The 27,820-nt window shown below is 55.4% G+C and overlaps 2 protein-coding genes and 1 long non-coding RNA gene across 11 annotated transcripts; 1 reads left to right on the top strand and 2 right to left on the bottom strand.

Annotated features, from left to right (window-relative positions):
• Positions 1 to 119: 119 nt before the first annotated feature.
• Positions 120 to 5,748, bottom strand: GTF2H4 (general transcription factor IIH subunit 4). 2 transcript variants are annotated; one of them, XM_060163342.1, is made up of 14 exons: positions 5,515 to 5,748; positions 4,735 to 4,877; positions 4,375 to 4,479; positions 3,887 to 4,018; positions 3,521 to 3,617; positions 3,328 to 3,416; positions 3,002 to 3,113; positions 2,784 to 2,807; positions 2,511 to 2,594; positions 2,134 to 2,266; positions 1,822 to 1,952; positions 1,135 to 1,182; positions 883 to 961; positions 120 to 411 (listed from the first exon to the last, which is right to left on the bottom strand). In XM_060163342.1, the coding sequence occupies exons 2-14, from the start codon at positions 4,872 to 4,874 to the stop codon at positions 239 to 241; spliced, it is 1,347 nt and encodes a 448-aa protein (XP_060019325.1). In that variant the 5' UTR covers positions 4,875 to 4,877; positions 5,515 to 5,748; the 3' UTR covers positions 120 to 238. The 2 variants fall into 2 exon arrangements, with proteins under 2 accessions (XP_060019325.1, XP_060019323.1); XM_060163340.1 differs by having other exon boundaries at positions 2,784 to 2,852.
• Positions 4,402 to 16,488, top strand: LOC132527518 (uncharacterized). Its single transcript, XR_009543021.1, has 3 exons — positions 4,402 to 6,160; positions 6,395 to 6,505; positions 16,411 to 16,488. It is a non-coding gene; the product is annotated as an uncharacterized LOC132527518 (long non-coding RNA).
• Positions 10,255 to 25,641, bottom strand: DDR1 (discoidin domain receptor tyrosine kinase 1). Of its 8 annotated transcripts, XM_060163328.1 has the most exons (19): positions 25,338 to 25,371; positions 23,975 to 24,143; positions 21,092 to 21,224; positions 20,900 to 21,002; positions 20,471 to 20,699; positions 19,002 to 19,149; positions 18,633 to 18,741; positions 17,960 to 18,146; positions 17,603 to 17,849; positions 16,959 to 17,054; positions 16,690 to 16,841; positions 15,638 to 15,803; positions 14,830 to 14,940; positions 13,508 to 13,752; positions 13,210 to 13,337; positions 12,780 to 12,995; positions 12,079 to 12,313; positions 11,358 to 11,507; positions 10,255 to 11,245 (listed from the first exon to the last, which is right to left on the bottom strand). In XM_060163328.1, exons 3-19 carry the CDS (start codon positions 21,180 to 21,182, stop codon positions 11,105 to 11,107), a joined length of 2,754 nt encoding a protein of 917 aa, XP_060019311.1. In that variant the 5' UTR covers positions 21,183 to 21,224; positions 23,975 to 24,143; positions 25,338 to 25,371; the 3' UTR covers positions 10,255 to 11,104. The 8 variants fall into 8 exon arrangements, with proteins under 8 accessions (XP_060019311.1, XP_060019314.1, XP_060019312.1 ...); XM_060163331.1 differs by lacking the exons at positions 23,975 to 24,143; positions 25,338 to 25,371 and adding an exon at positions 25,605 to 25,641; XM_060163329.1 differs by lacking the exon at positions 23,975 to 24,143 and having other exon boundaries at positions 25,338 to 25,490.
• Between the last annotated feature and the right edge of the window lie 2,179 nt (positions 25,642 to 27,820).

Here is a 27,820-nt window from a genome sequence, read left to right on the forward strand (position 1 = left end):
CGGTAACTGGCCTCGGCCCCACCTCCTTCCCCTCCAGGTCCAATGGCTGTCGACACGGAGAGCAGGGCGTTCTCCGCGGAGCTGGGTAGCCTCTCGGGGAGGCGCCGGGGGCTGCATGGTTCACTTTAACAACTTTATTAAACAAGAAGAGTCCCGACGTGTGAATAAAAAAACTCCTGAGTTCCGAGGCCGCGCCCGCTTCCACGCGGCCCGCCCTCCCGGGTCCGGTCCCCCACTCTCAGGAGTTGTGCTTCTGCCGCTTCCAGAAGCGCTTGACGTCGCCGTGCCCGGCCGGGGTCACCACCATGAGCCGCTTGGCCGAGTTCTCGAACACCAGGACGCCCAGCTCCCGAGCGTGGGCCAGCAGCAGCTCAAAGTCCACTTGCGACAGGAACTGGTTATACAGGACGCCTGGGGTCCGCAGGTCAGGAGCGACAGGGGAGAGAGAGGAGGTGAGAAACTGAGGCGCGGCGCCCCTGGGTGGCAGCCTCAGGGCAGCGGTCTGGGCTTGCCATCCACCACGTTTAAATACTAATCTTCTATGTTTGCCTCCTCCAGGGCTCATTCTAACACTAGTGTGATCCAGGCATATTCAGGAAAGCAATATAATACAATAAGAAAACCCATTAATGCTTACCAAAACCAGAGAAATTACTATGAATTATCCCTCCCAATTTCCCTCTTCTAGCTAAATCTAAATTGCACTGATTTGAGACAATTTATTTACTGCCACCGACTCACCCCAAAATAAAAAGTGCATGCGTTTACCAGCCCATGCAGTAAACAAAAATTAAAATGCATGAATAGCTTTTTCAGTTCATCAAGACTGAATTGTCCTTCCTCTGGCCAATGACCAAGAATCAACCGCCAAAAGCCACTCACCTTCGGTGAACCGGAGTCTGTCCCTTTCCAGCTCCCACAGCCGAATCTGGTCCGTGATGGTGGGGGGCAGCACAGGTGTCTGCAGGGGCAAGGGATGGCTGTAAGATTCAGGAATACTACTCCAGACAACCCTAGCCCTCCACTCATTCCCCAGATTTAGGTGCCCCTTTCTCTTTTCCATCACTTCATCGCCAGATGCCAAGAGCTGTCAGCCTCCAGCAGCTGTCTGTACCTCCAGTCTCCTGTTTGTACCTGTTTAAGCATCACTGGGTGGGCCCTTGTCCTTAGGAAATGGATGATCTAGGAAAACAGACAAGAACTGGGATCAAGGGCTTAAGAAAGCAGGAAAGCTAGCTAAGCTGTCACCTAATGTCACTGAATAGCAACTGTTTAAAAACTCATGGGCACATGCCTGTCAACAGTTCAACCCATCCCAGTTTAGCTGTTGTCCCCAGGTGCTGTTCCCACTGGTGATGTCTGCTACTCCTTCTTTGACACATCTGTCCTTTCTATAGTCTTGTTTTTCATTTTTTTATCTTTAAAATAACAACAACTATTATTTCTGAGCACTTACTGCATGGCAGGCTCTGAGCTAAATTATTTAGCTTTATTTCACTGAATCCTTCCAACAGCCCTATGAGGTGAGAACTCTCATTATTTCCAGATGAGGAAACTGAGACTCAGAGAAGAGAAACAACTAGGCCATCTATGCATCTAGGAAGTGGTGGTGTCCTTCTTCCGTGTCTTTTCCCCTCGCCGGTCCACCTATTCCCACACCTAGAGCCTTGATTTCTCGTGTGCCTGATGCTCAAACATAGACAACTCCCCACCACATACTGTAACAGACCCCATGCTAGCCTTCCATGAGGTGACCACCCTGTACCCCACAGGCCAGGTGCAGCCTTTCTTCCCACCTGCACCTTCCCCAAGAGGCAGTACCTGTTGGGCTGTGATGCCACTAGCAATGGCCTGCTGCACACTCTCCCGGGTCACCTGTGCCACCACCATGTTGGGGAAGCGATAGAGCATCTCAGAGAAAAGGGCAATGAGGGCGATCTGCAGCTCCGACTCTGACCCGAGGATAGGAAGAGAGTAATGATTAGGAGGCTCCTCTACACCCAGAGCTCAAGCCTCAGAGAACTCTGTAAACCACCAAGTTTACATGACCAGAAACTGGCAGTCCCTCCTCCTTTCCCCTTCCCCACTCCCCTCCCCAGCCTGCTCTCCCAGGGGCCCTCTGTCCAGCCTCACCCGTGTAGGCATACAGCCGGTAATTGGTTTCCACGACAATGAACCCAGGATGATGTGCAGTGCCCCCAGCCCCAGAAACACCTGACGAGAGATTGATGGCCAGTCGCGTGGGGTAGTAACGCCGAGATTTCCTCTGGAAAGGAGAAAGGAAAGGCAATAGGCCCTCTCTCCGGCGTCACTGCCCTTCATCTTCCTCCTCAGACATTATAGATTCCTTCCAGTGCACAGAACCTCAACTCCCAATTTCTCTCCCGAGGGACCCAAACATTCAGTCCTGGCAACTGCTTCCTGCCTCCCGAGACCCCGCTCCTTTTTAAGGCCAAGGCACCATACCACCCTGCCTCTTCCCTAGAAGCCATGTATCTGGGTGCTCATACCTTCCTCTGGAAAACAAGCCCAAACTCACGCAGATGTTGCAGGAAGTTCAACAGAGAATCACTCATACCTTCCACAGAGTAATCCTAGGGAAGAGAGATGGCCAGCTGGGGTCCAAAACACATCTCATCCTCCCTTTCCCAACCCCATACACTCACTCCCTCTTTCCCCATCTTTGTTCATTCTTATCTTTCACTGTTTTGCCCCATAACCTCATTTCCCTTTCCCATCTCTCTACTCTTTTCCCATCTTGCCCACCCAAGCCCCCAGCTTACCTTGCCCAGAGTAGAGAAGCTGAGCTGGAAGAGAAAGGAGAGAATCTCCACTAGGTCCATGCCCCGACTCTAGGGAGGAATGGGCAGAGACAAAGGGGGAGGGATGGGAGGGAGGAAATGAGGAGAAAAAATCAGGGAACAGAGTGTACGGGCAGCAGTCTCTCAGTGGGTCCTGGGAAGAGCAGAGCATGCCGGCAGGCAGCCCCTGACCTGCTCACCTGTGCTGTCTGCAGATACTGTAACATAAAGTACCAGAGCTGGGCCGGGGTGTCCAGCAAGAGGAACTGGAAGCCAGCAGAGGTAATGCAGGGCGGCTCTCCAGGTTCAGCACTAGAGACAGAGAGGGCCCATGGCAGAGGTGTGCAGAGAAAGGCCACCATCCCACCTGTGTGATCACATTTTTGGGGGTTTATCTCTGGCCGTGCTCTGCTCAGCTCTCCTTTTACAGCCAACCCTCTGCAATCCTGACCCGATATGGACACTCAATTTAGCAGGCACCCAAGCAGACGGCAAAACAGAGCCGCTGTACCTCTGGCTTCCTCACCTCTTCATGAGCCCAGCCTGGCTAAGGAGCTGAGCCAAGTCCTGGCTGACGGCTGCGCTGGGGGATCCCACCATGAAGTGCAGGACCACCTGAGGAACGGAAGAGAACAGAGAGTCGGACGCCTCTAAAGGCCGTGGAGCACAAGCAGAGTAGGAGCACAAGCAGAGACACACACAGAGTCCCAAGTCCTCACCTCCCATCGCTCCTCGGCATACTTGTCAAGTGAGGGGACATCCCGGGCGTGCTTGTCTGGTCCCAGCTGACTTGTGTCATCAGACCAGGCCTTGCCCCTATGCCAGGACGGTCGAGAGTAAGGAACCCTGCCTGTGTTCGCCGCCAACCCTTCTGCCCTTTTTCCACCTTCGTCCCCAGGGGCCATGAGTGGGAGACATTTCCTACACCACGTAGCTATGTCTGGTCCAACTTATTCCTAAAGGAGCTTCCAAAGTGGAGCCCACAAGCTTCCAGAGAGGCCCCCTCAGGAGCTTCCCCTCCAGCAGTTTAATGAGCAGTTTAATCACTATTTCCCCTGCCCATTTTAGGAAAAGGTGTGACATACCCACCCAGAAGGGCGATGCGGAGGTTTTGGCGGAATATGGGGTTGAGGATGAGGCCCTGGAGCCCACCAGGGAGCAGCTGGGTGTGCCAGATACGGAGGCCGCTCAGCAGCCCCGTGCTTTCCTCCTGAGCTCTGGAACAGAAGCAGAGAGGTGAGGGGGATGTCTGGAGAACAGAAAGAAGGAGGCCCATAAAGGCTTCCATTTCTGCCTGTTCTGAACTGGTGATCTTTGGAACACTGTTTCACAGAGTAAGATCAGTGTCTTCTTAAGGCAAATTTCTTTACTGTAACACCTACCAGAGCCTTCTTACAGACCTCAGAACTCTCCAAGAGGCAAAATACAGTAAACGGAATTTCCCAAAACTTGCTTAATTACAAGTTTTGTGGTGTTCCCATCAATATTTCTTGGAAGTGTCCCAAGAACAGCAGTTTGGGAAACTTGGCTATTAAGAAATTTGTATCTGACTGAGAATGCCGGAGACACTCACTTGCTGAATTCCTTCTTCACCCACAGGGCTACAGCAGCTTGCGGCAAAGGCTGCTCCAGAAAGAGCATCCGCATCACCCAGTTCTTAGCCAAAGATGGGAGCTCCCTGTAAGGCAGGAGAGGGAAACTGTTAATATCAGAGCTGCCTGAGAACTGCATCCCTGCTCTCAATGGCCTCAAACACCTCACCTCACCCCCCACACTTTCACCAGTCTTGCTGCCCCCACTACCTCCATCTGGTTTGGCACACTTCAATCTCCAAGCCCACCAGGGCTAAGCTTCTACCCACGAGAACTTATTCCAGCCTGCAGGCCTTATTACATTTCCCCACCATGGTCCCTGCCATGAAGGGTGTCCTCACCTGAAGACAGCCAGACAGGTGGCAGGGTGCCCATACAATCGGTCCAATACCCCAGGGCTCAGGCTCCCTAGGAATTCCTGCAGGTTCCTGCATTGTAGGTGTACTCGACTCAGTCCACCCCTGGAAAGGGTGCTCTCCATCACCTGAAAGGTGCAAGTGTTAGCGTTCCCCCACAGTCCATGCCAGTATTGCCCCTCAACTTTCTCACTCCGGCTCCAGAGCCACGGGCCCCCACAAAAACGCATCTTTTCTATGGTTTCCTTTCTCATGTCACTCATCTCCTCTTGTTTCTCCCAAATCTGACCAACCTCCCCTCTTTCCTGCCTCCTCGCCCCACTGCTGGCCTCAACTCCAGTCTTCTCTAAATTTCTAGATGGCAGAATTGTTAACTGTCCCATATTTGCAAACTTTGTATTTCAATGACTTGTCTCATCTTTACCTAAGCAGTGACAAAGAGACTTGTTGGAGGCCAACCCTCTCTCCCTTCTACCTCTCCTGGTCTGAGCAGCCTATAAGCTCCAAATCTGTCCGTTCTTTCCATCTATTTCTTGGCCCCATTTCTCGTGCTGGGCACGGCAATAACTACCTTACCCCTCCATGTCTCCCAAATCCAATTCCACCTCTTTCCTCTTCCCGCCCCCAAGACTACTTCACCCCATTCAGCCTGACCCACACCGCTTGATCTCCTAACTTGTCCCCTACTTTCCTCCCAGTCCTTGCCTCTCATTCAACTCTCTCCCTCTTATACCTCCGCCACCGCTTCTCTCCCAGCCCCCTTACCACTCAGTGTCGATCCTCCCTCGTGCACTCCAAGTCTCGTCGCTTAAACGGAACCAATGTCTCTCATTGGCTCCGGGGAATAGGGAAAAGGATGGCGGAAAGTGAGAGGAAAAAATGGGAGAGGGACGAAGGATTTCACCGACAGGAGACCAGAGTGGAGGATGCAGAAAAGAAGGGAAGGAGTGGAGAAGCAGGGAGGACAAGAGTCGGCGCTGCGCCCGCCGGCCGCAGGGCATACTGGGAATTGGAGTCTTGTCTTTCCCCACCCGGGGGCAAGCTGAAGCGCGTCTGACTACAACTCCCAAAAGGCACCGCGGGGAAGCCTAGAGGGGAGAGGCTGGCTTTTACTTCAGAGAGTCGAGGGCACCAGAGGTTGGGCCGCTTTGTTCCGCGTAGCTCTCCGCCTTCTCGGCCAACGGCAAATCTAACCGACCTGAGCTGGAGTGGGGACGCTGGGAGTAGAAATGCCCTGAGAGCTTCCTGGCGGAGGTGCAGAAAAGACATGGTGGTAAGGCGCTTGAGTTTGGAGACGCACGAAACTGGGTTCTTTGAGCTCAGTTGCTCCCCGTGAAATCGGAATAATGCGCTTTCCAGAGCATTTTCTCGAATTAGGAGTTAATTCGATCCAGTGCGCCTTCCTCGGCACGTAAGTACTCAATAAATCTTAATTGTCACGTCCTCCATGCTTCCACCCACCTCCCCACCTCCCGTTTAATTAGAAGATCCTAATAAATGCAGATTTAAAAAGAAACCAATTGTTTGGTCTGATTTGATTTATGAAACTACTGCGGGGTAAGGGAAGGGAACGTCTTCAGCAAAGCCAGAGCTACACGTTTCCCCACATTCCTATAAGGCAAGTTTTGTTATTCCCACTTTGCAGACTAGAAGACGGAAGCTCAATGAGATTAAGAAATTTGCCCACAGCCAGACATCTAGAAAGTGCCCGAACTGGGAGTTGAAGTTCATTTGCCAGTGACCAGGAATCAAAATGGTAAGAACTAAGACTTTGTTATACTTTGTAGCCCACCCATGCTTGTTTTGTTGGTCCGTTTCTTTAGCAATGTTTAAAATCCTCAAAGAATGAATGACACAAAACTGACAAAGCTTCCTTACGGCAAACGTTGGGTAAGGTTAGAAGACAAATTGCAATCTGGGAAGAAATATTTCATAAAATAGACAAAATACAAAGAGCTCTTATAAAGCAATAAGAAAAAGAAACAACACAGTAGAAATATTAAGAAATAACAGGCAATAAACAGAAGAAATACAAGTGCCTTGTAACCAAATGAAGAAACTCTCAACTTCATTCTTAATTAAGGAAAAGTAAATTAAAGAAATAATAAAAAGTCCAATTAGAAAAAAAAAAGGATTGACAACCTCATTGTTGGCTTGAGTATACATGAGCACTTAACCATACTCATATTTTTTTTTCATACTCATTTTTGTGGAGGGTTGACATAGGCACACCTTTCTAAGGGTAATTTGGCGGTATGTACCAGTGATTTTAATGTAATTACCCTTTGACCTAGCAACTCCCCCATTAGGAAAGTAGCATACTGAAATTCTGCCACATGGGTACAAAGGTATACATGCAAAGATGTTTATTGAAGTGTGTTTGTTGTTGTAGCATGAAAACAATGGAAACAGTCCAAATGTCCATCATTGGGAGCTGGTTAGATAAAATGTGGGTAGAATGCAATGTAGAATACTGGGCAGCGCTTGCAGAGGAGGTCACTGTCTGCACACTGGCCTGAGCTATGTACCACCTATCATGACGGGGACAAGAGCAGATTACAAAATGGCATGCCTAATCCAGTGCCATCTCTGTAAAAGAGGCTTTTACGTGTGTGTTAAACTCAAATAGGCCATATGCTTCATTTTGACTAGAGCAAGCAAGGGGGAGCTGGGCAGACTGGTTGCAGTTCCCTACAGTGTAGGGAAAACTAGGGCTACACTTCCAGAACAGGAGCTGCTAGTCACCTGTGGCTATTTAAATTTAAATTAAGTGAAGTAAAGTTTTCAGTTTAGTTCCTTGGTCACATTAGCCCCATTTCAAATACTCAACAGCTACATGTGGCTAGTGGCTACCTATTGGACAGTGCAGATATAGACCATTTCCATGATCACAGAGTTCTCTTGGAGAGCCCTGCCCTAAGGGATGCAAGGTGTCTGATGTCAGGCTGAGTGCAGGCTGAGTTCCTGGAACTGGCCTTCAGAAAGAAAATCAGCCTGGGCTCCTAGGAGCTGAGATTGTGGAACGAGCTCCCTGACATAGGGCTATCCACCCTGTGCTTGAAAACGTCCTATGTTGGGTAATGGAGAGCTCATGCCCTCCTCCCCTCGGGTAGCATCCTGGAGAGAAAGAACAGAGCCAGGAGCTGACGGGCCTGTTTTCCACCAGCTTCTCCATTTCCCGGCTGTGCTGCCTTGGGCATGTTGCTAACCTAACAAGAGAGGTTTTCTTCTCTGTGAAATGGCAATAAGTTTAACTACTTCCTGTGTTGTATTAAATAAGATACAATATGTAATAAGTATGGTACCTGGCACAGAGAGGGTGCTCAGTAAATAGCATCATTTTATAAAAAACCAGTCAGGGCTTCCCTGGTGGCGCAATGGTTGAGAGTCCGCCTGCCGATGCAGGGGACACGGATTCGTGCCCCGGTCCGGGAAGATCCCACATGCCGCGGAGCGGCTAGGCCCGTGAGCCATGGCCGCTGAGCCTGCGCGTGCGGAGCCTGTGCTCCGCGGCGGGAGAGGCCACAACAGTGAGAGGCCCGCGTACCGCAAAAAAAAAAAACCAGCCAAACAAAAAACATGTAAATTCGCACCTGTAGTATGTCCTACAAATAAGAGAGTCGTGCTCAGAGAGCATCAAGGGCATTTGACCTGGTCGGGCAAGTCAGGGAAGATTGCTGAAGGACCAGCAGGAGTTAACAAGGCAAAAACAGCAGGGAATTATGTCCCAGGTGGAGGAACAGCAAGCTATAAATGCCATGTGGCAGGAAGGACTGAAAGAAGGCCAGTGGTGCACAAAGCGGGAGGAGGGGCAAACTTGACCAAGAACATTTTGTTCATTTTAAGGTCAATGGGAAGCCATTAAAGGGTTTAGAATAAAGGAGTGGGGTCAGATTTGTGTGTTTAAAAATCACACTGGCTGTAGGGCTGTAAACAAACCAGAGAGGAACAGAAACAGATCCTGGGAGACTACTGCAGTGGTCCAAGCAAGATGGAGGTGGCGTGTGCTCCGATGGGGATGGAGACAGAAATGATGAATTTAAGGGAAATATGGAATCAAAGGCAACAGAGCTTCTTGATAGACTGGACTTCGGAGGTGAGCGTAAGGGAGAAGGGGTGTCAACGATGATGCCCAGGTTTCTGGCTTGCGCAGCTGAGCTGCCATTCAGTGAGTCAGAGAACCATGGAGGAGTAGCAGGTTTGAACATGCTGAGACTGAAATTCAAATGAACCCTAGGTGGTTGTGCAGGTCTAGAGCTTAAGAGTTCTAAGCTCAGAAATTTGGGAGTTCTCGGCTCACTGCCATGGCTTCTTTTGCTCACCATTGTGGGTTCTGGCCTCTAAACTATTGTCAGTGCTTGTCTTAAATTGTGGGTCACAGTGGTCTGACCTGTGTAGGTTCCAGCAGGACTCAGACCTGTGACCTGGAACCCCAAGGGCCTATCAATACAACCGAAGATTAAATTATCTTTATTGCCATCCTCATTACCCAGTTGGCTCATTTTGTAAATGTCATCAACTGAGACCCCAGGGTCTTTATTTCACATGAACTGCCATCAGTATGGGTCTGCCTTTTCCCATACTTGCAACTGATTTTTTTTTTTTTCATTACAACCAAATTTGAACTCTGTTAAATGTTTTCCTGGCAGCTGTGGCTCATCCTTCCAAGCCTCTGAGATAATTTAGGGTCTTGGCTTGGCTCTCAAACAATTCAAACCTATTGGTTATTTGAACACTTGATCAGTCTAATACAGGGATTCTCCTCCTGGGACTTCCAGACCCTGGGGTGCAGACAGCGGGAGAGGGTTTCCTAGAATTTGGGCAAGAAGAGAATTACATCTCTATTTTTATTAACTTCTAACTGAAATTTAGCATTTCCTCCAAGTATGAGTATGAGCAAAACCCCCAGTATATTAGCAGTACCTGTGACTTGTCACTAACAGACACCACAGCTACTCTCACATCCCACTACAGCTGTAGAAATCTCAGAATATCATTTATGCTCATTACTTTCTGAAAATATCAGTAAATATTACACCTGCTACTAGGTCTTATTATTAAATATATTTAAAAGAAGCACATGTTACTATATCATTTTTTTAAAATTTTGGTAAATGCTTTGATTTCCTGTTACACATGTGTAATCATAATTGTATATTATATATATATATGAAATATTTTTAAACGGGTTTTAAAACATAATTCTGAGGAGGAATCAGTAGACCTCTCCACACTGCCAAAGGGGTCCATGGGTCAGACAAGGTTAGGACCGCTGGCCTAATCCACCTCCTTCCAGGTCTCCTGCAGAGCTCCATATTCATGTGGGACCTTAGGTCCCACAGGCGAGGGCCTGGCTTATGCAGAAACAGAACGCTATGCTGGGAAAAACACATGTTAGGAAATGGAATGGGAAGAAGAGGGAAAAAGAGGGGAAGGAAGAAAGGAAATGGGTTTGGGGGGGCAGGAGGCAGATTTCACCAAAACCCCAAGAAACACACTCATAGCTGTGGAAAACTCAACCTTTATTATTACCTGCCTAGTGCAGGGGATTAAAATAGCATTGAGCTAGATCCATATATTAGTGTAAAAATCTGTGTCTCTCCCCCCCCAAAAATGTACAAACCCCAAGTGATTATAGAAAAACCAATGTGGCAGCTACCATAGAGATGTCCAACCCCAGGGCCATGGGCCATTGCTCTCCTTCCCCCCTAACCCCAATACTTATTCCACAGAAACATACAGGCTTAGAGAAGTTCTACCTACAACAGGGCAGATGGGAAGTGGGTAGGCTGGCAGGGGTAGGGATCACCCCCAAGTCCAGTGTTTCATAGGATGGAGGAGGGAGGCCAAAGCTGAGGGCAATCCCAGGAGGAGGCACAAGGGAACCCCTTTCTCCCTTTCTTGTCCTCCTCACTCCCCAGATTCTCAGCCAGTGGGGTCCAGTGTGTGACGGAGAGAGAGAGAGGCTGGGGGCAACAGCCTTCTCTCCAGGCACCAGTGTTGTCCAGGGAGGCCCAGGTGCTCCAATGGGCCAGGTCCAGTGTCTGCCCTATATTTTCTCCCACCTCCCCCAAGAGATGGCTAGAGGAGGTCAGAGAGGATCCCATCCACAGGGCCAGCTGGGTGGGTGGCAGGGGCTTTTAAGAGGAGCAGGAAGGGGGCATGAGAGCGTATCTGGGGAAGGGAGGGCGTCAGCTCCCTGGCAGGCCCAGCCCACCTTCAGCCACACTGCCTCTCTCAGAGGTGAAGGGCGGTCAGGAGGGGGAATGGAGTGGGGTGCGCTTAGCTCCTCTTGTTTAGTGCCGCTGGCCTCCCCTGAATCCTCCCTGAGGGAGGGGCGGCTGGGTGTTGTGATTCACACTGTGTTGAGCGCATCTTCTGCCAGGAACCGATGCAGTTGGGAAAAGGGTGGTCGCTGCTCAGGCTCCCGGCTCCAGCACCGAAGCATCAGCTCATACAGGCCCAGTGGGCAGGCTGGGGGCCGGGACAGGTACACCTGCATTGTGGCAGCGTGGATGAAAGGCAGGCAAATGTTCTTTAGTCCCCAAGATGACAGGCTCTGGCCCTCCTGGGCCCCCAGACCCATCTTCCCTCCCCTCTGCTCTGACCTGCCGGCCCTGGTCCCGGAAGAACTCCCCCGCGTTCTCGATGACTTGCTCATCGGTGAGCTGCCCAAACGGCTGGGCCCTGCAGAGCATCAGCACCTCCCACAGGGTCACCCCAAAGGCCCACACGTCACTGGCAGTCGTGAACTTCCCCTGGTGCGTGGATAAGGCAACAGAGGCAGAGAAAGGCATCAGTCAACAGAGACCCTCCTCCTCTCCCCACTGGGACCCCACATCCACTCAGCATCATCCTCACACCCACCTGACTCCCTCCCAACCCCCGGCAGTCCACACTCCTTAGCTGGCCCTCTTTCCCACTAAGCCTGCTCCTCTCCTCTGGCTCTGCCTTCTTTCTTGTGCTCTAGTCCTCTCCTCACCTCTTCCCGATTCTACCCATCCTTCCCCCCATTTTCTGGTCCTGACTCTCCCAACTCAACGCCTTCTATCTCTAGCCTCCTTATCTCTCTTTCTCTCTGCTACCCTGACTCCATCTCTCACACTCGCCCTTGGCTCCTGGACCCTTTCCAATCACACCATAACTCTCTGCTTTCTCCAGTCCCTTGAGCCAGAAGGAACCTTATAGAGCACTGGTCCAAACCCTCATTTCAGAGATGAGAACTGCAGTCCAGGGAAGGCAAGTGACTGAACAAGATCCCAGAGCTTAAGTGGCAGTCAGTGCTCCCCTAACCGCCCCTCCCTTCCCGCCTCTCTCAGGGCCTCTCACCATGAGGATGCACTCCCAGGCCATCCACCGGATGGGCAGCACCGCCCGGCCCTGCACACGGTAATAGTCCCCGGCGTAGAGGTTCCGGCTCATGCCAAAGTCGGCGATTTTGATGGTGAAATTCTCCCCAACCAGGCAGTTCCTTGTGGCCAAGTCCCGATGCACAAAGTTGAGTGTGGCCAGATAGCGCATGCCCGAGGCAATCTGGGCCGCCACATGCAGCAGCATCGGGTAGCTGAGTGTAGAAGCCGACACCCGCGGGTCATAGGGGCAGCCCTAGACTCGTCCCCACCTCACAGATTCCTGGGAGATGAAGGAGAGCCCTCTTCCCAGGACTGGGTTACCCCTCCTCCTGGTGCACAGATGGAAAGCCCTGGTGGAGGCCAGCAGGTAGATGCCCACTCAACCTTTCTTTAGCTCATCCGACCCCAGGAAGCTACCGCTTTTGTTATGCTCCACAATCTGGACTCAGGGACAGTGAGGGCGAGAGAGCACAGGGAAGTTCCTGACAGGGTCCAAGTCCCTTCACCATCCTCATTGTCGTAATCTCCAGCCTTTCTTCCCCTCAAGTTCTAGACGAACATGGCCACATGTGTCTCATGCCAGGCCCCCTCCCGGAACCTCTACCTGCCTGCCCACCCCACGTTCCCCCTTTCCCTCTAAGCTGGAGTGAGGGGAACGGAGGAGACCCCCTTGTGTACCTGATGGTGGGCCCCTGGGCCGCCTCCCCATCTCTGTCCTCCTCCACCGCCTTGTCCTCTAGCTGGTGGGCACTGAGGAACTGGTTGAGGTCGCCATTCTCCATGTAATCAGTTATCATGCAGAGGGGGTCGTCCTGCACACACACGCCCAGGAGCCGGATGATGTTTGGGTCCTTTAGCCTCGACATGATCTTCACCTCCTTCAGGAAATCATTCCTGGAGAAGCAGGGAGAAGGTGGTGGGATGCCGAGGGGCTGACCTGCAGCTTCCCTCCAGCTCCCACAAACCAGTGCCCCACTCCCCGACCTCTACTCACTAGTCCCCAGACACTCCCCCACTGTTGGTCTCCACCATGTTTCTCTCTAGATCGCTCCCCTCTCTTCATGGCCTCCCCCCCTCCCTTCTTCCAGATGCCATCCCTGGTCCTCACCTGGCATTCTTGGTGGCATCTGGCCGTAGGATCTTGACAGCTACAAGTAAAGGGTGTTCCTTGCGCACACTAAGGGGGAAATCAAGACTGACCAGATCTTGAGGGTTCTCTACCTCACACAGGTGCACCTGGAGAAAGAAGGTGATTTGGTAGGGGGTCACAAGGTTCACCAAGGAGACACGGTCAATTGGGACAACACAGATGATGGTTTCCCAGCCAAAGGGGATATCTGGGCATGGCATGAAGAGAGGCAGAGAGAGGCAGACACTGCTGATGGCTGGGCAGGAATCCTTCTTACCTCCCCAAACTGGCCCTCGCCAAGCTTCTCCTTGAAGCGGAGCCTCGACCGAGGGAAATCCACTCTGGGGGGCCCATCCCCAGCTGCCCCTGGGGGCAGCGCGGGCACAGCATAGGTGTTGCCTCCAGTGACACCCTGCAGGGTGACAATGTCAGCCTCGGCATAGTGGGGGACGCTGTTCTGGGGAGGTGGGGGCAGAAGCGGGGCACCCGGCTTCTCCGGCTCCATGTAGTCCCCACTGCAGGCTACAGGATGAGGGAAAAGAAGACAGGACGAGGCATCAGGAACAGCCCCCGAGAGCCACGGTTCTCCACACCCCCGTCTCCCAGAGGCGCCCCGTCTCCCAGGTGGGTGAGAGACTGGGTCTACCCTCCTCTCCTTGGCATTCCACCTGCCAGCCTCAAAACAGAGAAGGCGCTGGCATGGGATAAGAGCTAGCTGCTACAGAGCTTTCAAGGCAGTGGAAATGGTTGAGCAAAGAATGTCATAAAGTCTTGTACTCTAGGGATCCCAGCACAGTCCAAGACCATGAAAGAAGTCTTGGCTGCAAGTGGAATTCCTCTACCCACCATTGGAAGAAGGATGGTCCCAGCCATCCGGTCACCCTCCAATTTCCAAACCCATGACCCACTCACCGCCAGCCACTGCCATTCACGTAGCCGTTCTACCGGTTGCTTTCATCCTTTCATCCTCCCTGCCATGGTTACCCAAGCCCTCCCTGACCCAACATACCAAGCTCAAAGACAAGCAGAGACAGGGGCACACAGAGGGAGAGGAAAACAATTCCTCACAGCCCACGCAACATGGAGTCTACAGACAGAGGAGAGGAAGCAGAGCTGTCCCCCCTTGGCCCTGGGGAAGGGGTGACGAGAAGAAGGTAACACAGAAGGGAAGAGCAGACAGGAAGGGCGGAGGCGTGAGCAGAGAGAGGACATGTGGGGGGAGAGGGCAAGCACTGGGGGAGAGGCCCTCCTTGCAGCTCTAGAGAGAGGGGAGAGTGAAGGAAGGGTTGTAAGAAAGCCTGGAGCCACCATAGCAACCTCCTCTCCGGCTCTGGAGAGCTCAAGAGATGGGGTGGAACAGGAGGAGGGGAACAGAGCTGAGAACCAGGGAGCTTTCTACTCCTCAGCTCAAGGGGGAGGCCTTAAAAAGGAGCCAGCAGCAGCAGAGGAGAGCTAAGGGCACAAGAGCTTCCTCCTTGGGAGCTCAGGAGAGCAGAAGAGGCCACAGTGGGGAGAGGAGGGAGTGCAAAGTGTGAGGACTTTTCCCTGCCCCATAGAGGTACGGGGAGCCTGGCGGAGACTAGGGGCAGAGGGGCTTACCCTGGGTGTTGGTGGGTTTGGCCCAGGCGGGTGTGGGGGGGCCCGGGCCTCGAGGGGGGCGGGCGTAAGTGGCCAGAAGGAGACGGTAGGCTGGATTGGAGAGCAGCAACGCTGTCGGGAGAAGGAGGGGGGGAAACACGGGGAAGGGATGAGACTCAAGGCTAGACAGACAGGGAGACACAGAATAGGGCAAGACTAGGGCTGATGAGAACGAACGTACTAAGAGACAGAAATGGAATAAAACAAGCATCTGGAGAGTGCTGGATAACTGGATGGATAGGTGATAGATGGACGAACAGATGATGGATGGATGATGAATGATTGGATGGATGGATAGTGAATGCATGGATAGATGAGGGATGGACAAACAGATGATGGATGGACGATGGATGGATGAATGGACGTATGAATATATATGGATGGATGAACAAACAGATGGATGAATGATGAATGGATACATAAATATAGGTAGATGGATGGAATGAACATGGTGAGTCTAGGAGAGAGGGGAGGAGCCAGAAAGACACAATGAGAGGGCACAACAGAGATGAGAGAGGGAAGTGTGTGGGACACAGAAACAAGATGAGAGCACTGGGGACTGTGCGTAATGCATGGAAAATTCCTGAGGGAGATTATATGGTAAGGACATGGAGTAATATAGAAGGCTGTGACCAGGGACACAGAAATAAGAAAATGAGTTGAAACTGGGGAAGACAGTAAAAGAAAGGAATGGTAAAGGAGAGGAAAAAGGATACACTGAGAAGACAGGCAGAGGACGGAGGTGGGACTGGAACAAGGAAGGTCTTACCAGAGCCGTTGGGGACACTGGGAGCAGAGTGGGGCGGATTCCCACGAGGCCGGGGCTCCTGGTAAGGGGGTGGTTCTCGAGGGCCTGGGCGGTTGTTGATGAGGATGGTGTCCCCAGGGACAGAGAGGTGAACCGTCAGCTCCTCTTCTAACACCCGACGCTCAGCCTTGTCATGGGGAACGGGAAATATTAAGTGCAGCTACTGCTCGGCGCACACTTCCCAGCTCTTGGTTAAATCCTCCACCCGTGTTCCCTCCTTCAGTCCTCACAAAGTCCTGTAGTCGTATGTACTACTAACTCATCTTTCAGGTAAAGAAAGACTCAAAGGCATTTAAGTGGGTTCCCTGATGTCCCACAATGGGATTCCAACCCAAATCCTACCAGTTCATAACTATTAACTGTAACGTGTATCCCCACCACTGGACTCTGGCCTGGAAGACATGGGCTTAGGGTGTGCCGCACTTCTTCCAGTCGCTCCTCTAGCTCCACTCGCCACCTTCTCCCGCTGGGCTTCTGCCCCAATAGGTCGATCAATGTGGACTGCGTCAACGGGCTGGGTCTGGCTTGGCCAGATAGGAGCCCCAGCAGGAGTTTGGAGGGCAGACAGGAAGTGAGGTCAGGGTGTTTATTCTCCCAGCCCCTCCCCAAGGGATGGACCCAGGTGAGCTGCATCCTGGAAACAAAGTCCATTGCCCCTCTCAGGCGCCCTCTCCACACACTCCTCCTAGACTCCTCCCGCCTTCCAGTAACTGCCTCCTTCTCTCACCCCACAGACCCAGGGATGGTAGCCGCTCTGCAGTGACCAGGCCTGGGGAACTGCACTGCTTCTCGTGATGTACGTACACCCTGCCCACATCTTTCTACGTGGTCTCCTTACTAAGCCTCCCTCAAATTATTCTCATCCGACTGTGCTCTATGGTCCCTGCTGGATCCTAACTAAGGCAGGAGTCCCGACACACGCTGGCCTCACTCTCCACGCCCACATCCTGCCCATCCCTCCCCAGGCTGCCCCACCCCCAGTAGCCCAAGGGTCCCCACGCCACTCTGCCCACCTTGCTGAGGAGCTTGCGCCAGTGCAGGCGCCACAGCATGAGGGCGATGATGAGCAGCAGCAGGAGGATGATGGCCACCAGGCAGCCAATGAGGATGGCGGTCGGGCTCCCCTCGGCCTTGGCCACAGGCTGCTGGCCCCTGGGCTCCAGCTCTGGTGGAGGCAGAAGGGTCAGGACCACGGGTGGCTTCCCACCCAGGCTGAGGGGGCCCAGGGAGGACTGGTGACACAGGACCCACATACCCTGGCGGGGGCCCCAGGTCAGCTCACCCAAGCTGCTGAAGTTGGTGGGAGGTGGGCCGGGTGGCCACCAGGGGGCTGGTGCGAAGGTGCCCCCCAAAGCCAGGGAGGAGTCATTCACAACATCTGGGGAGAAGGAAGAAAAAAGGGGAGGTCAGATAGGGAGGAGGCGACGAAAGGGAGGCACACATGCATGAGACCGAGGGAATTCTATTACTGGGTGGGGAGTAAAAGCAGGGCTGATACTCAGTATATGTACCAACCAACCAGGATAGGCGGTGGGACAGGATCCTGGAGGGTCATGGACGGTTGTGGCGGTGCTGGATGTTAATCTTTTAGTTGCTGGATTGTGGGGAGAAGCGGGACTCCTGAGGAGAGCCCGGGGTGCGGGGGGATCCTGGCTGTCAGGAGGCTTAGAGAAGAGGCTATTTCTCAACCAGCACAGAATATTTCAATATTTTAACAACCACAGTCATACTGCTCAACATCAGTCGTGAGTGAGGGGCTCATAAACGAAAGACTGAGACAGGCAGGGGGAAAGGGGGAGGGAAGTGTTCAAATTATTTAGGGCAGCCTTACTTGTAAAGTCTCACTGGTGCCGGGAGTGGTTATTCGAGGGCACTATGGGTTAGTAATCCCAGAGGCTGGGAACTGGGCAGAGACCAGGGGCTTACCAGAGATGAAGGAGATTTCGCTGAAGAGTAACCACGGCCCAGCAAAGAGGAAGCGACACTGCAGAAAGCGGCCCACTCGGCCGCCCAGGGGCACTGACACAGTCCGGGCTCTGGGGTCCCCCAGGCTGCCCCCCAGGGCATGGCGCACGGGCTCCCCCTCCCAGGCCATGGCAGGGCCCCTCTTGAAGCGACACTCCACCCCGCCAGGCAGGCGGGCTCCCAGCGTGTGCATGTTGTTACAGTGGACCTGGGGGAAGGAAGGAAGGACACAAGGTCAAGTCCAGGAGAGCCCGAGCGAGCACCCCAGGGCACTCACCCTGGTCCCAGAGCCCTCCCTGGGAGTTGGCCGCACTTAACCTGCATGGCATTGAAGGTCCTCAGCCGGTCAAACTCAAACTCCATCTCCACGTAGCCGCTGGGGAAGCTGTGATTGCTCCATCCCACATAGTCATAGCCTGGCCAGACCCGCAGCTCCTGGCTCTTCCTAAAGTCATCCAGCCCCACCACGCCATCTGCCAGCTGGCCCAGACCTCCGTACTGCAGCCTGGAGAGGAGGGGAGCCGAGGAAGAAGAGGGTGGAAGAGAAGAAAGTGTCACCTATCTGGGTGCTCTACAACCCCCATCCTCCAGTGGCCTGGCCAGCGTAGCCCAGCAACCCCCACCCCGCCCCAACCTCACACAGCTCTCTCTTACCCCCACCCAGGACTCTCTAGGGCACCTTGAAGTCACATGCTATACAAAGGCACCGCCTCTAAGGGACACCGCTCAACCTACGATGTATTTATTGTGACAATTTGCAACAGATTTAAGTGTCTTAGCAGAGGCAGGCCTTTCTCTAATTCGCACAAAGGGTCACATTAGCTAGTGGTCACCGTGCTATCCCTCAATCCTGGTCCTGTCCCTTGAGCCCCACCTAAGCCATCGCTCTCTGCAGTTCTTCCCTCTCGCTGCCCAGACAACCCCCTCCCCCACCCACTCCATCCACTCTCCCACCCCAGGCTCCATGTCCTGCGGGGCCCGCTTCTTTCACCCGCCAACGGTGTGTGTGGTGTGTCCATCGTAGGTGGAGTCGTTGAGGTGCACAGCCTCAGATAAGTACATCGTCTGCCCCACAGGGGCCATGTAAGACAGGAGTCCATCTGGGGCAGGGGGAGGAGGGGTGTTAGGGGCACGGAGCCTCCATCCCCCACCCCTGCATCAGGCCTGGGCAGGTTTCAGGTCCCTCTCTCGTAACCCCTCCACAGGCCACTGGCATGGAGGAGGCAATGCTGGCCAGTCCCCTCCTCACTCAGAGTGACAGAGTCCCAACAGGACAGAGGATCCTGGATGCCCCTCTCCCCCATTCCCACTCCCCAGTCCCCAGGACAGGAATGAATCCTCAGGGGTCTGAATGACTCACCCTTCCAGAGGCAGCCATAGAGCTCCACCCGTAGACAGACGCTCATGACTCGGTCCGCCCGGGGATAGAAGCGAACCAGTCGGGCCACCATGGGGGGCCCAAGGTCCTTCAGCACCACTCCCCCAGGATCCTCATTACCTAAGATCACCTGTGGGCCAGGATGCAGGGGTGGATGGGGGAGGAAGGCTCCAGATCGGATGTAATTTCCCAGCCACCAGCTGCTCCCTGGCCCAGCCCACAATGGCCACAAAGAGACCCATGAAGGGTGGCACTGAGCACCCAAGGCATGGAGTACAGCCAGGCATTTGTAAGACAAGGGGCTGCAGCAGAGCCCTCTGACACCTCTCTGGGCCTGATGGTCTGTCCTGACCTCTAAGTCTCGCATCCTGTTGTGCCCAGATTCTCTCCAGTCCCTCACGGCTCTGCACCCCTGCTCTGGCTTCCCCTCTTCCTTCACCCATTCCCTCTGTTCACTCAGCAGATGCTGGCTGAGCACCCACTCTGCACCAGCCAGGCACATTCCTGGGGGTGAGCATCAGTCCCTCTCCTGTAGGACAGTCCAGTAGGAGAAACAGCTGTGACAAACAAGAGGCAGCTGGGGGTGGGGAGTCAGAAAAGGCTCTATGAGGAGGTGATACCTTCGGGGAGAACTGAATGGAGGGAGGAGAGCCTGTGGACAGCTCGGGGAGGAGCTTTCCAGGCACAGAGAACAGCAGGTGCAGGTGTCCTGAGGCTGTGGGGTGAGCCCTAGCATGTACCAGGAACAGCAAGAAAACCAGCATGGCCCGGGTGGAGCGAGAATGGGGAGAGGGGTAAGGGATGTGGACAGGAGCCGGCACAGGCTAAGCTTCTGCACCCACAAAGGACCTCAGCTTTTGTTCTGGCAGCAGGAAAGCCAGCAGAGGGCTGTGAGCCAGGTGTGAGGCATCTGCTTTGCATTTTCTCAGGTACCCTAGATGTAGCCTCCAGGTGGAGATTTGACTTTAGGAGAGAAAGAAGCAAGGAGAACAGTTTGGAGACTACTGCATTCATCTAGCTGGGGATGGTGGGGGCCTGGCCTAGGGGTAGAGGTGGAGGTGGTAAGAAGTGGGCAGATTCAGGAAATATCATGGAGGTGGAACAGACTGGCCTTGCTGATGCTTTGGAAGTAGGAGGTGGGAGAAAAAGAGGAATCAGGGATATCATCTTAGCTTATGGTGGTACCATTTCCTGAGCTGGAGAATGCTGGGGGAGGAGCAGGTCTGGGATGAGAATGGGGCTCAAGTTCAGCTTGAGAAGTTTATGGTAAGTTTGAGTTGACCATAATACATCTAGGTGGAAAGTGGTCAGGTTTGCAACACTAGATGGAGCTCAGGGGAGATGTCTGGGCTAGAGAGGGCGTACACTGCAGAGTCATCAGTGGATAGGTGGTACAGCGGGGGGACAGAGGAGAGCCAGCCTTCCCTGGGCACTGTCGCTGCCAGCCTCACCTCCTGGCCCCAGCGGTCCCTCCAATCCATCCAGCGGTGGCCGTCCCGGGAGTAGCGCAGCCGGTAGCTGGGGGAGAACTCCTTGCCCAGGCCCCCTGCGTGCCGCCCCTGGGTGCCCACCAGCGCCACCAGGTGCAGCCGCCGCAGGTCCACCTGCAGGTACTCCTCCTCCTTGGGAAACACCGGCACCGCAGGGCACCATGCCCCATCTCCGTCGCTGCTTTCCAGCCTGGGAGGGCGCAGGAAGTCACAGGGAACATCTGGCCGTAGGTCTGCCTCTGTCTCCAGTATTTAACACCCCCGCCCAGTACTATGGGGGGCTTCATCGGCATCGACCCTCTCAGAAGCCTCTTGGCTTGGGCAGAGTGTCGGAAGGGCAAGTAGAGTCCCCAGGGGTTCCCTCCGGGACAGCCCAGGTGTGCCAGCTACCTGCTGTGGCGAGCCGCAGTGGAGTCTGACCAGGAGCTGGAAGCAGAGATGTCACCATCCGGGATGGTCCGGTCCTGCATGCCCAGGGCATAGCGGCACTTGGCTGGGTGAACACAGGCATACGGAGGGTCAAAGCTCCCAACTCGGTCTCCCAACCCCATCCCTCAGGGACCCAAGAGCCAGTCTCCTCACCAGGGTCAAAATGTCCCTTCATGTCAGCATCTCCTGTTGCCACCAAGAGCAGCAGCAGCAGCAGTAGAAATGAGAGGGCCCCTGGCCCCATTGCTCTTGATCCCTTGGGCCTACGGGGGTGGGGGCAACATCTCTGCAGGGGACATAATGAGGGGGGAGGTTAGTTAAAGGGCAGTCAAGGAGACTGGCTCACAGCCAATAATGAAGAGACAGGATGGGCTGCTTTGGGGATAATAGCAGTGAAATGACAACAACAGACACCGTTTAACAGCATCAGCTATATTTTTAGAATGCTTCCCATGTGCCAGACACCGAGCTAAATTCTGGTCCCCTCCCCACCTAGGAGACCAGAATTCTAAGCGAAGCGGGGGACCCCAGCAACCTTCCAATCTCAGTGTCCTCTGTAGCCCTATTGGCCCCCGACCCAGCAGCCTCAGCCACACCTGGGAGCTTGGGAGAAATGCAGAATCTCAGGTCCCAACCTAGACCTGCTGAATCAGTCTGCATTTTAACACAATCACCAGGTGACCTGTGCCTATGAAAGCGTGAGAATCCCTGCTTTTTTTCTCCCTCACTGGGCCCCTGGCAGCTTGCCCCCTGAAAACCATCCCAACTACAACTCCCTATGAACCCAGGTATCTACCCTCCCCAGCCTTAACCCCAGCCCCAGCCCCAGCCCCAGGAAAATCGATCCTGACCTGTATTCTTCCCAGCAGAGGTCTGCTCTGAGTTCTCCAGGCCCTGGAATCCTTTGGGATCCCTAGTGCCACCCCTCAAACCCTGATCCTCTCTGCCATCAGGTCCAAAGTATTCCATCCCCTCTCCCTGCTCTGCCTTCCCTTCCTAAGACCTCGACATCCTATCCCCCCAGTTCCCAGTTTCTGAAGGGGGCTGCTTCAGAAGGAAGAGCCCAGGGCTGAGGAAAAGGCTGAGTTGCCTTGGAGATGAGGGCGGATCTAAAGACGGGGAAGCCAGGTCACCCCAGGAGGTAGGAGGAGTGGGGGGATACTCCCCCATCCCTTTGTCCTCCTCCAGCTGCTCCCACAATGCTCTAGGGCAGGAATGTAAGAGGCAGCTGAGACCCCACAGCTCCAAAGCAGCAGCTGAGGGGGCTGACTGAGTTATGGGGGGACCCAGGTATCAAAGGAGAGCTGGAACCGGAAGCATCACGCCTGGTCCCTTGGGGGTCTGGGAGCTGGCACAGGGGAGCAAGCTGCCGGAGCCCCAGGCAGCCGGCCTGGAATTCCTGGGTGCTGCTCTCCACCCCCACCTCTCTCGGGAACAGCAGGGCCCTTGTTCCCCTGGGTAACCTTCATGCCTATCCCAGATGAGTCATCAGAGCCAGACGGAGCAAGCAAGAGGAGCCCGGGGCAGACATACAAAGACAGGCAGAAGATAGAAGGCAGGGGGAGACAGGGCGAGAAACACAAAGCAAGAGGTAAACAGAGCGGGCTTCGAAGCGCAGGGCACAGAGCCAAGCAGAGAAACACAGAGAGACGTCTGGGGCAATCTGTTCGCTGACACCCTGTCACCCCATTTCTCTCCACTGGGTCACAAACACCAAGGACAGGCCCAGAAGACCTACCCCAACCCCACTACAATCAATCAGTCAATCAGGCCCCCCATGTGCCGCCCCAGGGTGCAGCAGGAGGCTGGAAGCCAGGGGCTGGAACACTCTGCCACAAGCCCTTCGCTCTCTTCTCCCAACCCCCAACCCTCACCCCAGACAACACTCACACAGCTCTGTACACATGTGCACGCACACACACACAACTGTCTTACAGACTTTCAGAGACAGACACGTGACATCCTCATAAATCCATTACACACACAGACTCCCCAGCCAAGGCAAACACGGACGGACACTCAAGCACACATCACCTCCATCCACACCTCGGCATTCTTTCAAGTTCAATCCCATCACTTAGTTAATAGTCACCTTCAGACACCTGTGAACATGAAATGACAAACATGCTCCTACAGAGGACAGTGTGAGACACACACTCAGGTCCTCAGGCACAGGATCCCAAGAGAACTGGGGCCCACCCCTAATACTCAAGGTGACCAAGCCAGAGGGAAGTCAAGAGAGTGGGGAACAGAAGGAAACTTGGGTGGCTGGAGTGACCAAAAAAAAAGTCATTTCTCTATTTTCCCATATGCTCAGCTTTCATCTCCACTGTACCACTCAATTCTGGACACACTATGTACCCTCAGCAACAGTGAGTCTGAGCACCAGACTCTGGCTGGGGGTAGAGGTGCTGGAAAGGAATGTCCAGCCAGCAGGGGACCTGTAGGGTGAAGGCTGGAGAGAAGGGAGTGGGGGAGGGTCACTGAGGATGGTGCTCCCTGGGCAATGACAGTAACTCCTGGCAGAACTAACTGACCATCCAACCGTGGATGAACGACTGTCACTGACAGGTTATGGTGTCAGGCTCTCTCTCTGCCGGGCTGAGGCCAGGCTGCCCAACTGGGAGCTGGCTGGATGGAGGCTTAACAGTTCGTAGATGCCCGCAGAGACTGGCCAAGTAGGAGGACAGGCCCACTTCTCCAGGAGGCCGGGAGATGATTCAGTAGGACCACATATGAGCACCTGTCTTCCTGGGGTTCAGTTCCTCCATACTGGGTAAAGGGGGTCCTTCCTCAAGGCTGGAACACACTTTCTCAGAGGTCAGGGGGTTCCCCACCCCCCATTTTTAGACAGTAAACCAGAGCACTGTGGAGGCGGGCAGGGACAGACTTAGCGGCGCTGGACAACTAAGTCCAGTCCGGGAACATCTTGCCTCCCGGCCAGGCCCTCATCCTTCGGCCACCGCGCGTCCCCGGAGCCCCAGGCCGCCGCCCCCGACCCTCCGTCCGCAGGGGTCCTCCCGCCGCTCTTCTGACCTCTCATCGCTCTTCACGGCAGACCCCGGCGTCCGACCCCGAAGCGGGGCCTCCTTGGTGGCGGCGGGGCGCGGGGAGGGAGAGGCGGAGGGAGCCAAGAGCCGGGAGCGGGAGGCGCCGGCGGGGCTCGGGTGTCGGGAGGCGGCTCCCGAGAGCAGCTGTCGGGGGCCTGTTCCGGGGAGAGGAGCCAGGGCTGGGGCGGCTCGGACCCAGGCGCCGCCTCCCCCTCCCTGCTCCCCCCTCCGCCCGCTCGCCGGGCGCTCGGGCCGCTGCCCTCCCTTCCCCCTCCCGGGCTGAACCGGCCCCGCCGCTCCCACGCCCGGCGCCGCCCTCCCGGCCCCGCGCTCCTCTCTGCCCCGCCACCCCGCATTCCCCCGCGCGCCCCGGCCTCCCCCAGGTAACCGTGCCTCAGTCCCCGCCGCGGGCTCGGCGCTGCGTGCCCATCCCCCTCCACCCGCCCACGGCCCACCCCCCCCCCAGGATCCCCACAAAGAAGAACGGCCCAAGCAGGGGGCCAGCGGCTAACCGCTCAGGGCCTCCCCCACTCCCAGGCCCCACGAGGGGATGGCCCGCCTCCCTACTCCCCCTTTTCTGGGCTCAGTTCCTGGAGAGGGAGGTGAAGGGGAGCAGCCCCAGGGCACAGGGAAGGAGCACGTTCCCACAGGCCCGGCGCCCAGTCCGGCAGCAGGAGTTTGAATGGGGGAAGGGAGCAGGGCTCACCTGTCCAACCCGGCCTCCTAGACCTACTCTCTTCACACCGCCAACCTTGCTTCTCTCTGGCACCCTCTGAGCCTCTGGTCCTCTACACCCCAACCCAGCCGTAGGAACAGACCCCTCTCTCTACGTCCACCTCCAGTTCCTCCCCATAATTCCACAAGGCCCTCCCCAGTCCTCTCAAGGACCCTGGGGTCCAGACTCCGAGGTCCTGGTTCCCCTGGGCTCCCTGCTCAAAGCCCGGGAGTTCTCTTCAGGGCAGCCAGCTCTGCCCTAGTGGGGTCGGAGGTTCTGACCGCTGGCAAAGATAGGCCCGGACAAGGTGAGTGGTGGGGATGAGGAGGAGGAGAGGGGGGCAAAGAGAAAATCACGCACAGACAAAAAGTAACAGTACACGAGACCCAGAGAAGTTGGGTGCAGAGAGACTAGGTACAAACCCAATGTGAGAGAAAGAGAGCGGGAGAGCTGCTGGCTGAGGTGGGCAGGACAGAAGGGCTGTGGTGGGAACTGTGCCACCCCGCTCAGCGCTACCTGGGGCCCCACCACCTCTCTCCACACCCCACACCTACCAATCACCTGCAGGGTAAGGTCTCACGCCACTGCAGATCTCTGCCCCATTGCACCTCACAGTAGATAGATATAAACTCACCCTACGTGCAGTCCCAGACAACAGTCCCAAGAAAGAAACACGAAGTCCCAGACAAGTACACAAAAGCACTGCCAGGAAGAGGCTGGCCCTTAGGAGAGGCCAAGGCACATATGGGCACGTACTCCGACTCACGGGTCAACACACAAACCCTAGGGCGCCCCAACTGCTAAGGGACTCACTAACAGACAGCCCCATGGCCACCCTGAGAATTGCCTCTTCCCACCGTCCCCTCCCACCAAATCCCCAGGGTTCCCCCGGTGCACCTACCCCTCCGGAGAGGGCAGCTGGGGAAGCTGGGCCCGGAGAGGCTGGGTCGGGGGTGGAGCCAGGCCGGGGGTGGGGCCAAGGTTTCCCAAGTAACCTCACCTGGGCGGACTCTCAGCCCCTCCTTCCAGGGGCTGTGCTCCCGGGAAGCCCCGGGCAGGCGGCCCGGCTGAGCTGCAGCCAGACCCCTCAGGGAAGGAGGAACAGCCCCTCACACCCCAGTGGGACATTCCACAGCCCAGGCCCACGCTGACCCCGGCCAGGTGGCATGGCGGTGCCAGACAGAGGGGTCGACTGCGGAGAGTATAAGAAACCATAGACTCCTGAAACCCTTGCTCCCTCTTCTCCCCCAGGAGAAATTCCTAGTCGGTGATGCCCACCTCAACCCAGCCCAGAGCTGGAGGAGTGGGAGGGATGCAGGGCTGGGGCCCTGTGGAGTCAAGTGACAGCGGAAAGGGGGCTGGAGCCGGCTGGAATGCCAGGCTCTGAGCCGAGACTCTCAGGGGCCAGAGAGGGAAATCCCAGCCATTCAGGGGCCCCCAGAGTAGTACCAAAGACCTAGTGTATCCAGCCACCCATCCGTGGTCCCCAGAGCCCATCCCACATCTCCTGAATCACTCACAGCTCCAGAGGCCCCCATGTCCTCCTGAGCCCCCAAAGGACCCTCTACCCCTCCCCCATCCGTGTCTTCCAATTCAGGGCTTCCCTCCCCTTCAAGCCAATGGCCTTCTGCTGCCCAGGAAAGAGGAGGAGGAACAGCTGAAAAAATGTGAGGAGAGGCATGTAGAAGAGAGCAGCATCTAGCCTGCAGACTACTGGGACACTACAGGGAAGCCCAGCAGGACCAGTGAGAGAGAGGATGGGCCAGATGGGTCCCCCACACAAGCTGCTGTCCCCTTCCTGGGAGATGCAGCTGCCTCTGAGTCAGCAGCTGGGGAGAGTGAGAATCCACTGGGGGGTGGGGGGCAGAGTGAGGGGGTGGACAAGGCCCTGGGTGTGAGTTGGGCCTTGATACCACCAAGTCCACATGGGAAACTGAGGCCCAGGAGCAGGAGGAGGAAGAGATGATACAGCACAGGGAGGAAGACGAGGCAGAGCTCAGCTGTGGGCAGCCTGGGGGATGGAAAGAGATGGGGCCATGGTGATGGAACTCAGAGAGGCAGGAGATAAACTGAGGCTGAGGCAGAGGGGTACTGGGGATCAGACAGAGGAAAGGGATGAGAGGGCACACGGCAAAAGGTGGGAAGTGTGGAGTTTGGGGAAAAGGGCTGGGTGAGCAAGTGAACTGGAGTGGAGACGATGGGGAAAGGGTGGGGGGACACTCAGAGAGGAGGGCAGGAAAGAGAAGGGCCTCAAGGGGATGCCAAACAAGGACAAAGGGGAGAAGAAGCGGTTGGAATGAAACCCAGAGATGGGAGAAGAGGAAGACGGAGGCACGGGGATTGAAACGAAGGGACTGGGGAGAAGAGAAGAGTTAGGGCTGAGAAGGGGAGGGACAGACCAGGGGAGACAGAGGCCCCAACTCCAGAGATTGAAGCAAACCTGCTTCTGAAGGCAGGACACAGAGGCCCCAGACCTCTTGGTTGGTTACTTGGATACATCCTAGTCCTCGGCCCATCTGCCACACCACGGCCCCCAACTCTATTCCCCATCCTTTCCCTCCTCCCCACCCCTCTGGCTCAGGTACACTCCCCTCCTCCCACCACACCTCCAGCCTGGACCGCCCGGTCCCTCCCCAAGAGGGGAGGGCCCAACTCCACTCCCCACTCCTGCCCTCCCTGTTCCCGCTCTCGCTTTCTCCCTCTCACCTCCAGCTCAGGGTTATCCTGGGACCCAGTCCCCCCAGTCTCAGGCCTTTAGGGTTCCGGCTCTGGGGCTGCCAAGGCCGCCTGGCTTTGTCCGCCCATCCGGAGCCCCGGGAGCAGCTGCCCTGGCCAGCTGCGGCGGGCTTCGACGTGACCATGGCAACCCAGCCCGCTCCCCTCGCCGAGCCTCCCGGCCCCCGCAGAGAGGGAGGGAGCAGCAAGGCCAGGGAGAAAGGGAGGGGAGGCGGAGGACTGTGAACCGCAGGGAGACCGCAGACAAAGACCCTAGACAAAGGGAGATGAAGGGAAGCAGCGCGGGAGAAAGCAGCAGCGGCTGGCTGTGGCTGAGAGCTTAGGCAGCAGGCATTAGGTCCTGCTGAGGGGGAGAATCCAGGCAAGAGGGACAAACAGACA

The sequence above is a fragment of the Lagenorhynchus albirostris genome, chromosome 10, assembly GCF_949774975.1.
Source record: "Lagenorhynchus albirostris chromosome 10, mLagAlb1.1, whole genome shotgun sequence".
NCBI lineage: Eukaryota > Metazoa > Chordata > Mammalia > Artiodactyla > Delphinidae > Lagenorhynchus > Lagenorhynchus albirostris.